We start from the raw sequence: 13,709 nt of genomic DNA, 5'->3' as shown, positions 1-13,709 counted from the left end.
GCCTAGCCTCTGGACAAGTAAATAGTTGAGACACTCATGAGGCCTCTTATTTTTAGTTCGACTCCTTCGTGGCACGAGTGGCACGAATGTGTCTGGGCGATTCACGAACCGGTTAAGGTGGAGGGCGATACGGAAAAGCAAACACATATTCGCGAGGGATCGCATGGGTTATCCCCGGTTTTCCCGCCCAAAGAGGACATCGCGATCCTCCCTGCTGTGAATACATGTTGGGTTTAGACCTATCCCACACTCTGTTTCCCTTTGCAGCTACTTGCTTTGTTGTTGTCACTAATGATATCGAAAAGTTAGCATAGCCGAATGCGCACCCATAGGCTCCCGAGGAAGTGACTAGCACACGCCCGTACTAGTACTTGTACGAGTACTCGAGCACCGTGCCGGTATTCGAGTACAACTTGTTGATCTGCGCCTTCGTGGAGGGTACTTCCACCCAAGTGTGTGCTCACAGGAAATGAAAGGGACAAAGAGCTGAGGTTTGTGCATCGTTTGTTCCACCTATCAGAACAATGAGTGCCCTGGGCTGAGGTGAAATGCAATTTTCTTCTTCCATGCTTCGCTCCTTGCATAGAAATGCAAAAATTGGTTTGACTGGGATTGGGTAAAACTTCTTGGCCGGGGTTCAAATAATTTATTGTATAGTAGCTAACCACAGTTGAGCAACAGGACCGGAATCGTCACAAAGGAGCTGGAAGCTGTGAAGGCAAACCATGGATCCATTTTCTCGAGATTAAATCAGAGGATGGAGTTTTCCGAAGTGTGAGTTTTGACCCACCCGAACAGATCATGGTAGTTGGTGAGCCTCAACTAGGGTCAGTCAGTCGTAGAGTAAAAGGGTCAATTTATTGCTACATTTTGTACTAATCCGGAAGTTTAGCCTAGTGTTACTGCGATCACTATTGGTCTGGGAGACAGAGAGCGATGCTTCTTACTGGTGATCTTGTATTTTTCTGGGTATTTCTGTCCTTGATTTCTGTTATGCTACCAGTACCGGTATTGAGAGTGTCGACGGTAAGACCTAGCCCATAAGAGGCTATGGGCACAGTCGCCTCTACAATAAGTGAGGGGTTTGCGGTTTTGTAAACTGGAAATAGCTATTTTCGAAGCTTTCGATGAATGGGCCGGGCCAATAAGGTTGTTCCATCCGGGGAACAAAAGTCTCGGTTGGCCAGCTGAGCAAATTTCTTTGGTCAGGATCTAAGCCCTATCAGCGTGATCACCCAGCATTGTGCGGCACTGGAACAAAGTACCGCATTTCTCCATATCGACTTCTGTATGGCCCAGCACCGTTAATTGTACCCGACCGTGTATGATACCAACCATGCCTTCGGCTGGCCCCGCTGCGTTTGTGGCAGGATTTTTCCGTTATCGATAGAAGGCTGTGCCTCCGCAAAAGCTTCTTTTTCACCGCTGAAACCAATCAACCAGCAACATCGCTGACTTGAAAAGTTGACGGGTTACCGTAGGTTGCGGCTGAACTAAGCAAGTGGTCCCCGGATTTGCACTTTTTTTATTTTAGCAACGCGTTCCAAAAATAACCCTCCTCCTAGAAATTCACAGATCCATGGGGGGGGGACTTTCGCACTTCGCCAGGACGGTGCCAATGGAGCGTAGGAAAGATCGGCGGCGAGCGGGATGGACAACCCGCACCAGGCCGTATTCTAGAGTCCGTTATCGTTGCGCTGCGCAAGTACTCGTACAAGTACCGGTATCCCGAACCGGGGAAATATTTACAATCCCGCCATAGGACACCGCCTCAGTCCCGAATATGCTTATTTCAACCTTAGGCTGACTACCGGTAGGAGAGAGGGATAGCGGATTGACTTTTGTGCAACTAGCTTGTGTTGTACAGATTGTATCTTGAACATTTTACATCCTATTTCTGGCCACAGCATCATCGCGGGAACTAAGATTAGAAACTTGAAAGAATGTGACCTTTGAAGCCTAGATACGTGTCACGGGAATTGGAAAAGATCGATGGCATCAGGTCTTTCAAACAAAGGTCCAGTAAAGGCGAAGTATTCCTGATCGGCCAGCGATCACGTCCCAAGTGTGCTCCGTAGTTTGGCCGCGTGGGGGGGGATTGCCCCTTCGACTGAGATGTAGACTACCGGCATCATTGCCTGTACTGGCACTTGAGTAATGTATGAGATACTCGAGTTCTCATACCATCCAGAATTTCAGTGCGCTCGAGTGCTGTCGGTACTCTGCTCGTACTATAGATGGTTATTGGTGTTGAGATAAATTGGAGGGGGCAGGCTAATTCTGACGTATACGTAGGGCAGAGCTCTTGTGGTACTGGTAGATGCAAGTACGGTACAGTATGTGTGATACCTAGGGGGTGCTGTAAAGGATGAACTGACATCCGTACCCGGCATGAGCCAACCCGTGCACAAAAAGCCAACCCCAACGATCCTTTGTTTCTACCCCCCCCTCCACTAACTAATAGGTTTGTTGACTTTTATCACCGCTCACTTCTGAACTGGGCCCCTTATTGTGGTTCAATACAAGTACCCAGGCCACAAAAGTTAGGCACATGTCCATTAATACTACCGGTACTTTTCCCCCCCTCCCCTTTCTTCTTTTGGCGAGGACAGAAGCGGGGACAAAAGCGGGGATAAAAAAGCTCATCGGCACAAGCGGACCATAGTACGAGGTAGTTCGAAATTTCCTCCTCCGGAAAAGGGGCAAAGAAGCGCGCCAAAATCATGCCTTCCAAGACAAACAAGGAAGGAAGAGCGCCATGCCTTTCTAGGAGAGGCAACTCCGACTTCCCAGCATAAGGTCGGTTTTTCTTTTGAGCTCTCATGGTAATTTGCCTTGCCTTGCACTTTAGTTAATTACGCTTGAGGAGGGAAGGTGAGACATCCCGTTGGGCTGGCAATGATGATTCAGATCCTCCTCCTCCTCCGCCCTATCGATATCATGAACCATCCCGGAGGTACGGGATCCCTGGTCGCGTGCAAATTGACTGGGAAAGGGGGGCTGAAGAGTGAACACAACTGACAACACACATCGTCACTTAAATTTTAGTAATACCGGTTGTCTTACAGAAGGGGAGAAGTGCTCTAGTGCTAGCATAGCCTCTTCACAGATGCCGTTCCACAGAGAGTTTCTTCCATTTCGGTCCCTACAGGTTGCAATTACTCCACGGACATGTGGTCCAGAAAGTATTTAGCATTGAGCATTCCCACCTCAAATTCCCTCCTCACCCTCCTCACCCCTCCTTCCCCACAACAGCATTCGCTCTGTTTCTGGTCGGACAACTTTCGTTTTACAAGGCACATCTCACCATCATGAGATCACACTCGTTCGGTGCGCTCGCACTCGCCTTCATTGGGAGTGCGACCGCCGCTGTCGAACCCTATGGACAATGCGGAGGAACTGGGTATGGCGGCGAAACCAGTTGCCCCCCTAAATTTACTTGTGTCCGGGTAAACTCTTGTATGTTTGATGGAACTCCCAAGAGTCTAAGGTTCATACTGATTCCGTCATAGACTATTCCACTTGTGTGGAGACCGAATATTACCCCTCGGTTTATAATCCCACCGCTAGTCAATACACTGACTCCAACTATCATCCCTCGGGTTATACCTACAACCCATACAAACATTATACGTCAACTCCCCCAAAATACACTACTAATACATACTACACCCCGCGCCCAACCAACACATACAAGTCGTCGGATCCCAAGCACAAGACCGACTACAAGCCATATCCGACTGACTATAAGCCCTACCCATCGGACTACAAACCGGATGACTGTCAGTCGTATCCGTACCACAAGCCAGATTATAAGCCATCCGACTACAAGCCGTACCCGGATTATAAGCCGACCGACTACAAGCCAGATTATAAGCCATCCGAGTACAAACCGTACCCTGATTATAAGCCATCCGACTACAAGCCGTACCCGGATTATAAGCCGACCGACTACAAGCCATACCCGACCTATAGGCCGGATTATAAACCATCTGACTACAAGCCGTACCCGACCTATAGACCGGATTATAAACCATCCGACTACAAGCCGTACCCGACCGACTATAAGCCGGATTATAAGTCACCCGATCCCTACAATCCGTACAAGCCATACACCACGGAACCTTATAAGCCATACAACTCGGATCCACCATACAAGCACTGCAAGAACGATCCTTACAAGCCATGCCCCGACGATGAATACAAGCCGCAACCCAGGGCTGTCGTCCCCAGACAGTCTGGCGCACCCGGTGGCTTTACTCCCGTTACTGGTGCACCTGGCCTGCAGACGCGTATGCCTATTGAGGAGATGCAGTCAAATTCCTCTGATGTCTACAACATGTTCATCCTGGCTTTGGTGGCCATGCAGGCAGAAGATGAGAATCGCGACGTAAGTTATTACCAAGTCAGCGGTATTCATGGTCGCCCATATCTTCCATGGCAACACGAATTTGATCCTGCTAGCAACGATCCCGGCCGCGGTTATTGTACACATGGAAATGCTTTGTTCGCTACATGGCATCGGCCCTACCTCATCCTGATCGAGGTATGAGTTATTACAAGCACTCTTGCGTTTCAATAAATATGCTGACCTATTGATTTAGCAAATCCTTTGCGAACACGCAAGAACAATTGCAGCACGATTCACTGGTGCGGATGCGCAGAGATATCGTGATGCTGCTGATAGAGTGCGCATGCCGTGAGCCATCCCACCTCCTTTACCGTAAGCCCGGGATTAAGCTAATCGCCACCATAGGTATTGGGATTGGTCTTCTCAGACAACCAGATCACGTCTCCCGAGTGCCGTAACTGCGACGGATGTCACAGTCGTTCAACCGGACGCTGGTGGTGCCCCACAGACTACCGTCATTCCGAACCCTCTGTTCTCTTACAGGTTCACCAGCGATCAGAATAGACAGAGATACTTTGATGGTGTTTTCCAGAATATACCGCAAACCTGCCGCCAACCGGATGGTGCTTTCAATTCGCGCAACGACCTTGCAGAGAGCGAGATGGTGAACACTTACGAGCCGTGAGTCTATCGGTAACCCCTCTTTCCCGACCTTTGCTAAAAATAACAATAATAGTCGCCGTGCCAATACCTACAATTTGTTCTCCATTCCCACCTTTGGAGAGTTTGCTGCCTCGGGTGGTCCTGGCGGTGATGTGTCACCAAGTAATTGGGTCAGCGTTGAATCGATCCACAACAATATCCACGGTAATTCCCTTGCATGGGTTCCTCACTTGCCCAAAGATGGATTCTAATAATTTACTTAGCGCACATTGGTGGTTTGAACGGCCATATGTCCTATGTCGACTATGCCGCATTCGACCCAATCTTCTGGCTACAGTGAGTTCCCAGTGCCCTCACTTCTAGCAGATATTAACATACATAAATAGTCACTGCAACGTCGACCGTCTTATCGCAATGTACCAAGCCGTCCGGCCAAACGAATATGTTCAACCCGGCCCGGCTGTACAAACCTTCGGAAGAGTTGTCCAGCCAGGAGACCGCGACGATGTCAATACCCCGTTGCGGCCGTTCCGCCGTTCTGATGGCCGTGACTGGACTTCTGCAGATACGCCCAATGCTACCAGCATCATGGCTTATGGCTATACCTACCCCGAGATCCCCGCTGAATACAGGACTAGACCCGCTGAAGATTTGTCAACTTTTGTCACAGGTAGGGTCAACGAACTTTATAGGCCTGCTTTGGGTGGCGGTGGTGGCAATAATCCAGGCCCCGGCACCGGCACGGGTACTGGCAATGGCACCGGCACAGGTACTGGTTCGGGCACTGGCACTGGAACTGGTTCGGGCACTGGCTCCGGCTCCGGTTCTGGCTCCGGTTCTGGTTCGGGCTCTGGTTCTGGCTCTGGTTCTGGCTCTGGTTCGGGCTCTGGTTCTGGCTCTGGTTCGGGCTCTGGTTCTGGCTCCGGCTCTGGCTCAGGAACTGGCAGTCCCTACAGATACCGTCGCGAATGGATCGCCTACATCAAAATGGACACAGGCGAGGTCGATGATAGATACTCTGTCTTGATCTTCCTTGGAGACGTCCCATCATCCGTCCAAGAATGGCAAACTGCACCAAATCACGTTGGCGACTGCTCAACATTCGGCGACGAGAGATCGCGAATGAAACACGTTATCCGAGGCACTGTACCTCTGACCGAGGCCCTCGTCGCGAGCAATGTCGACCTTGACCCGGCCGCGTGTGTGCCCTACTTGCGCAAGAATCTTAAATGGGTTGTTCAAAAGGTTTGTTCCTACACTCCCTTCCGGTGGACTATATAATAACTAATATGAAATAGGGTGACGGCTCCATACCCATCAATACCCTCAAGAGCCTCAAAGTCGGTGTCTCCAGCTCGATCGTCGAATACCCGAATGACTACCGCGAACTACCCAAGTGGAGGAAAGAAGAAACTCACTACGACATTACCTATCAACGAGACGGTGGCGTTCAGTACAACGAGACCCACCTCGTCAAGAGTGAGCAAGCACCATCAGTCATCAGCAACAACAGCATACATGAGGACCCGGGACGGCGCACCCCCCTCAGGAAGCGTTTTGCCAAGCTTAGGTTCTAGAGAGGGATATAATTCGTATTTAATATAGCTATTTCCTTAGCATGCTTTACACTTCTGGCTATTTTCCCTTATTTTACCCTTAATTATTATTTCTCTATTTTTGGTCTCCAGCATGGGCTCCGATATTGTCACTTTCCTTAAGGTTCTTAGCATCACCAATTTGATTCAATTTCCCCCGCCCAAATCATAGTTTGCAAGCTTTTCACAGTGCTGATGGAAGGTGATAAATTATTGTACCATAGACAGCATTTATGAGAAAATATTACCGCGTCAACTAGCAGCCAACTCCACAAAACGTATGATATAGATGATAGATAACCCTTCTACCGTCCACAAGATACCTACCGGTACTAGTGCCCGTTACCAAAGACATTTTTTTACTCAATCAGCGTTACCCCAAAATGGCTAACCAAGGGTGCTGCAGTGCAGTAGCAGTAGCAAAATACACATTCCCGCACCACCATACGCAATGCTCGTTCCGTCCTACGCGAGACATACAAGTACGAGTACAGCAACCTCGGGGGTCACAACAAATGCGAGCTCAACGGGAAGACAGAATTACCGGTCCACTGCTGTACTGCACTACCGTACTGTACTGTACCCAGGAGGACTCCCACTCACCGCTTGGCTTAATGCCCGGTAGTATCATACTTGTACACCTCCGGACGTTCCGGAGGCGGTGACAACGACTTTATTATATCATGTCGTCGGGTCAGGACTGTACTGTACAGGTACTCGAGTATGCAAGGGGGGCCTTCGGGAGAAGGAGAGGCCAATCGCTGGCGAGATAGAGCTAAGGGAAGTTTGGTGTTTTTAACAAAGTGAGGTTTGTTCATAATGCTACCGGTATGTCACGGTATACATGGGGAGGAGGGAAGGGGAATGGAAAGGGGAAAAAAGCCATTTCGAGAGGGGAGGCCTTAAGCACCGGCCATGAGGAACATGAACCCCTGGTCCGACCCAAATTGGACCTCCTTGGGGTATCCCGGTACTAATCAATTGTGCATTCCGCGCATCACCTAGGTTGATATTGCAATACCGGTACCGGTATCCAATAACCAGGCCTCGAACTATCCCTTAAATAGCACCCTAGATCCTACCAAATATCACGGAGGTATGATGCCGGTAGACGATCAGTTCAACATGGCTTACAGGAGTTACATCATAACATTGGTCCGATCACGGGCCCATCAGACAGGTTAGGTCTGCGGAAGTTGAAAAAGAGAACAAAAATTCATTTCCTTCCTCTCTTCCTCCCCTTTCTTGTGGACTAGGATATTAATTAATTAAAAGATCAATTGCATGAGGGGTTATACGACAATGTATGAGTACACTCGAGTACTCGTACAGGTTTTCAAGCTGCAAGTTAGAAAGGGGTGTGGAGGAACCTTCCATTTCCTCGGCAGTTGGCGGTTCCATCAATCCCTTCATTCGCATGCCGAATTCCCCGGAATCCCGGCTCGAGGAGAGAATACCGCAGAAACTCTTACTCGAGTACAGGTAGTCTGCTCACTCGTCTCCGCCAATGATACCTTCATGAGCGGAATATATTGGTGAGGACTCCAGCAAGTTGTCGGCTGGCGGAGGTATTCTTGGCAAAGACGAGTGGGTATACCGGTAATCCACCACCGGTGTTCGCAATTCCCTTAATTCATCAAGTCAGCCTATCGCGGGCTGATTTCCGCTGGTAAGCTGATAGTTGGTTTTTGACGGTTCTTACGGGTACACTTGCGTCGGCAAAGCTCTCGTATCATACCACATGTATACCACATGTACTCGAGTTCCGTACTCGCACAAGTACCGTACGATATGATACCCTTTTAAGTATGATAGAAGGCCGTCCCAGCAAGGGTTCCGTCGATGTGGCATGTGGACGAGGCACTTGTTCCCGGGTCAGTCCGTCTTGGCGTGGACCGTGAAGCCATCGGGCAAAATTTAATATCAAGGCATCGTGCCTCCCCCCCAAAAAAACGATGCTCATCCCATCCTCACCTCCATCTCCATCACGAACACACCGGTGCTAAAAACAAAACAATCAATCGGTCTGGAGGGAAAAATTGCGGATAAATAAGCAGATATGGCTGCGAGCACCTCTACCGGCCTGGTCACCGAACCTATCACTTTTACCCTTCCCTTCTTCCAACACCTAACCGCACAGGGCTAGCAATCCCAGCACACTGTCTGGAATAAGCTCCCGGATCGCACCGCCTTCGTCCAGTCGGGTAGCCACCCTGCAATCCCCTTGCCAAAAAAGATCAAGTGGGCCATCGGGCTCACAAATCATGCACACCGAACCCCAGCCCCCGATAACCCTTCAAATCGACGAAGCGCTCGTTAGTGAACGGTGCACGATCACGCTCGCGGAGGGCGCGACGAGGGGTTAATTCCTGAAGGAGGTTGGGAAGTGGTTAAAGGGAGGGGGGAATTGGCGGCACCCGGCCGGATGGATTATCGAGAATCCGAAGGATTACCTGTTGCTTATTGGGTGAGATAGTGTGGAGGCTCATGCTCGAGCACAAACTGGTGTGCTAGCGAGATTGGCTAGATCGTTATTTGGCACTTGAGGAAAGAGATAATCCATGTTATGGAGGGTGATTTCGTTATGATAAGTGTTCCCTTTTTTGTTTGACATCCAAGCTTTTTAATGGGTGGCCTACGGTAGGCAGTTGCAATAGAGTTGGTTGATTGGCTGGCTGGTTCATGAAAGCGAACAGATAAGCCATGGTGGGAGACAAAATTTTACAAAAGAAAAGAGGTATCATAACGCCTAACAAAATGATATTTTACATCCCCATGAAGAAACCGCCCAACACTGCCGCAGAAACCCAGCAAGTCATGACAATCCCATGCCCACTCGCTGCGACCCTCCCGGCAGCATTCGGAGCATCAGACCCGGTCCCACCCCCACTTGTGCCTGTCTCCGAGGCTCCATTCCCACCACTCCCGGAACCCCCAGTAGCACTCGGGCGCCCGCTCGTCGTCGTCGTGGCCGAAGTCGAATTCCCTATCCAAAAAATTAGCCTCCATCCGCGGGCGAAAGAGGGGGGGGGGATGAAATACGAACCCCCAAATTCCGCCAAAAAATACGTTCCCGCCTTCGCCGGTGCCAAACCGTTCTCCTCCCTCCATGCGGATACATTAAACCCGGTCCTCCTCTCTGGCAACCCCTGCAACGCAAAACCAGCCCTACGTGGCTGGTCATACAGCAGGAAGACATACCGGTGCTCACCGCTACCCTGTGGTGGCGACGGCGGCGCATACGAGAACGTGGCAGTGGCGTTATCGGCTGTGATATTTGTCGCGGTGGAGGCTCGGATACGCAAGTCCGTCTTTACCCAGTGCAGTACATTCGCGGATGTGGGATTGGCGCGGGAGGGCGCGTCCGGGTCTATCATTATTACTATGTACCGGCTGTTGGCGTTTAGGCTGCTAGAGTCGCCGAGGGCGAGGGTTGGGGCGGATTGTACATCTGTGAGAGGGTTAATGGGGAGGGGAGGGGAGGGGAGGGGAGGGGAGGAGGTATGATACCATTCAGGCCAAGTTTTTCACCGTCCGTGACTTCGTTCGCACCATATGTTACTACTAGCGAGATTGTGTCGTTGTCGAAACCGGTGGTGAATTGCTCAGGAATTTGTGCCCATGCCACCGACGTAAGTAAGATGGTTGAGAAGACTGCCGAAAGAATCATTTCGTCGGACTATCCTACTACCGGTACACCGAATCTAACAAACCAATATATATATATATGTATATATAAAGGGGAAAAAGGTCAAACCCGCTGTCGGGAGAAGGAGAAAGAAGTCGCTCGTTCGTGCGTTAGTGAATAATTAAAAATGAGCCCCAAAAACCTGCACCTAAAGTATAAAGTACCGTACTGTGCTGCTCAGTGCGAGACCCAACTGATATATATACGCTCATAGCCCCAGTACTCGAGCACATACACATTACATATGCACGCCCGTCCATGAATGAAACGTCGCTGAGGAAGGCTTTCGTCACAGAGATGTTTTGAACCAAGGACTGTTTAGAGCTCGCCCCGCCCCGATCGGGGGTGGCTGTTACATGATCCCGGTTGGAGTTTCAAGCTTGTTGTTCAAACGGCTGGGCGGGCACTCTGTCAGTACGAGTATCGCACAGTACCACCGGTATCTTTTCCACTTTCCCCTTTCCCCCGAGAACGGGGGGGGGGAGTCGGTGCGGTAGTGCACGGATGTTGTATTTATCGTTGTTGATGAGGTTTGTACGGTGCTGTATCATAGCCGAGTACGGTCGGGTTTTTTCTTCCATGGGGTTTAAAAAAGATGCCGGTTATGGTGTTTTGGCCAGAGGGCAGAGAGGGTGGGACCCCTGCCAAGGTATCATACTCGTAAGGCTTGTTGTTGTGTGCGGAAAAGGGTTTATCCGAGAGGTTGGAATGAGTTGCGCTTCTAATGGGTAGGGAGGGAGTGACAGCCGGTATTGTAGTCTAGTTATGATATGATACGGTGTCCCCTACCAGTGCTTTGTCACTGGGCCGGAGAGATCAACAAATCAAGGTCTCGGGTTTGAAACTCCAAGTAATCCGCTGCCAATTAAGGAAGTGTAACTTACTGGACCCCTCCAGATCTCGTTATACTGAGACCTCCTGAAGGCAGCACACGACAGACTATCATACTCAAGTAAGGGATAAATGGGGTGCAGTAAGGAGGGGAGGGGAAGGGAAGGGAAGGGGTATCGGAGGGGCCTTGGGGGTTTTGGAGGTATATAGAAAGAGTTTGGGTACAGCAGTTTGTGCACGTTGTACTTGTACAACTCTATCGCTTGGTGCTGCTATTGCCGTGTGGGGTAGTACAGTACGATCGTTTGCTCCTATAAAGGAGAGGTGGGGAACGCCCAGCTTCCTCCCCTCGGCATGATATTTGGCATGGACTTGGGTACCGGAGCAGGTATTACTTGTAGTAGTGATGATGGTTTCATCATTTCTGTTTCTTTCCGGTAGTTTGTGGCTAGGGGGGGGTGTTACTCAAGTAGCAGCCTACCATATTATCATACTGCCTGGAGGGCACGGATTTACCCAGCACGAATACCGACAATGATACCCTCCACCGCTGCCCGAGATAATGAAGTTCTCGGCTCGTTCCTGGCATAGCACTCGGCCATAAGTATCCGAAAACGGGGGGGGGGGTACAGTATTTTCTAATGGCTGGTCCCGGGCACAAGCAATCTACTGTACCGGCACTTATGGACTGGAAGAAGCACGGTTAAGGGATTTTTAACACCCGCTACGGATTCTACCGGGGAACATCCACGCAAGATCCACTATGATACTGACCCCGGAGTATCGCAGACGTCTGCTTCGTCTTCTAATCACTGTAACTGTAACTGGGCCATTGCGGTCAGAGATGCTTGGATACAGGAGCTTCAAGATATCATACATGATGTGCCGACACGTCAGCCGATTGCGTAGTCCGGAATCCTCGTGCCTGGGGAACGCGTGTCCTATAAAGCAGAGTACAGTACAGTACAGTACACGCCTTGGAGCAGTGAGAAGCAGGGCGAAGTGGAAACTGGGGCAGTAGGAAGAAAAGGAATGATCATCGTGATTGCTCTTTCTGTTGGAACAGAAGTCGAGCAGAACTTACCTTGGAGTGATACCGGAAGTTTTACATTACAGTGCTTGCACTAAGACGGTATGATATATTCCGTGAGATGCGTTACCCAGCCAGATTTATTGCGCTTCGAATATTGTGAACAAAGTCCAACCCCAAGTGCAGTGGTAGTGCCACGCTGAAATAACTGTGGTATCATTAATATTGGGCAAAATCCCATGATCCACTTTTGCACTCAGCAGGCAGTGTGTGCTCTACTCGATTCCTTAGTTATCATGCCTACGTGCGGCGCTTTCATATTGACCCCCGCCAGAATATACCCCGAACCATTGCTCTATCACCTTACCCAGTCAGGTGATAGGCTCCCGAAACAGTCTTTACTCTTTTTTTCCCCCTTCCTTCCCTCCCCGAGCCCAACCATCTCACCGGACGCTGAGTTTGAAGGAGGAGGTCCGAAATCAAAGTGCTTGTTCCAGACTATGGCGTCAAGTCTCAAGCTAGTGATTCTCCTCTTTACAACATTGAAAGGTGGGCACGCATTAGTTAAAGTGAGCTCCGGGGGAGCAGGTATAGTGTCCAGCCCGGTCATATATGACGAGCCAGGCGAGTGGGTACAAGGGCTATTGAAGAGACATCCTACCTGTGAATTGTTGGAGAACCAAGCGTTCGGGGGCGATGGGAGGAGGTTCCTACGGAGGAGAAATGGTCTCAAATATCAAGATCTTCGTTTCCAGCTACCTATCAGTCACGGCACCCAAGAGTGCGGTATTCGAGTACTGTACAGTACAGTTCAACTTGAACAGGGATGAAACGTGCGAGGCACTGGAAACCTTCTGATCCGATACCTAGGCGACAAAGCCAGGGCCGCCCAACAACAATTTACCCCTCAATTCAAGACGTTATGATTGCGGCAGGCGCGCAACACCGAACCATTGCCCCACCACTTATCACTATTATCCGGCGAGAACCGTCCCATGCTAGCATGGTAACGTTCAAATAAGATTTTATTGCTTTGCCTCGGGATCGCGGTAGGACGTCATACCTCGACTGTATAGCTAGGACTAAACTCTTCGGGGCCTCGATTTTGACGCGACCGCAATTTCCACCTCAGCAACTTCTTGCTTGTACAGTACAGTGCCCATCAAAATGACCGAGCCGCTGCAGATATAATAGCAACGGGAAAGATTACCCGGCACTTGCGAAGAGGAGGCTTAATTCAGGCTAGCGGTGGCTCCATGAAATCCCTTATTTCATCAAAGACGTAGGTAGGACGGGTGGTGATGGGGGATTGACTAAAGGCTCTTGTTGAGGCACAATGAGCAACTATTCACGACAAAGATTCCCACCTAGTCCTGGTCGGTCGGCGAATTCTGTGGAAGTTTCTCCCATTGCTGCCTGCAGCAGCCCAGTTATTTTTGATTGGTAGACTAACAAGACTCGAGTACTGGTGCCTTGACGGTTCTCGCCATGCCATGTAAGTTAATGCAGGATGATGGAAGTGCGGAGAAGCCAGCCGGGTAGTGCCGCACC

The 13,709-nt window shown here is 50.1% G+C and overlaps 3 protein-coding genes; all 3 read left to right on the top strand.

The window, feature by feature from the left end:
* Window positions 1-1,579: 1,579 nt before the first annotated feature.
* GSTUM_00008540001 (uncharacterized protein) lies at window positions 1,580-2,178 on the top strand (the record flags this gene model as incomplete). XM_002840112.2 has 1 exon in its annotated part: window positions 1,580-2,178. One exon carries the CDS (start codon window positions 1,580-1,582, stop codon window positions 1,760-1,762), a length of 183 nt encoding a protein of 60 aa, XP_002840158.1. The 3' UTR covers window positions 1,763-2,178.
* Window positions 2,179-3,235: 1,057 nt separating this feature from the next.
* GSTUM_00008539001 (uncharacterized protein) lies at window positions 3,236-6,775 on the top strand. XM_002840111.2 has 8 exons: window positions 3,236-3,459; window positions 3,513-4,546; window positions 4,605-4,699; window positions 4,757-5,032; window positions 5,088-5,218; window positions 5,278-5,350; window positions 5,401-6,259; window positions 6,313-6,775. Exons 1-8 carry the CDS (start codon window positions 3,312-3,314, stop codon window positions 6,589-6,591), a joined length of 2,895 nt encoding a protein of 964 aa, XP_002840157.1. The 5' UTR covers window positions 3,236-3,311; the 3' UTR covers window positions 6,592-6,775.
* Window positions 6,776-7,347: 572 nt separating this feature from the next.
* On the top strand, window positions 7,348-9,563 carry GSTUM_00008537001 (uncharacterized protein). XM_052355807.1 has 1 exon: window positions 7,348-9,563. The coding sequence occupies exon 1, from the start codon at window positions 8,452-8,454 to the stop codon at window positions 8,656-8,658; it is 207 nt and encodes a 68-aa protein (XP_052211772.1). The 5' UTR covers window positions 7,348-8,451; the 3' UTR covers window positions 8,659-9,563.
* The last annotated feature ends 4,146 nt before the right edge of the window (window positions 9,564-13,709 follow it).

This window comes from Tuber melanosporum (genome assembly GCF_000151645.1).
Source record: "Tuber melanosporum whole genome shotgun sequence assembly, scaffold_48, strain Mel28".
NCBI classification, from domain to species: Eukaryota; Fungi; Ascomycota; class Pezizomycetes; order Pezizales; family Tuberaceae; genus Tuber; species Tuber melanosporum.
This window is presented reverse-complemented; position numbering and strand designations above follow the sequence as displayed.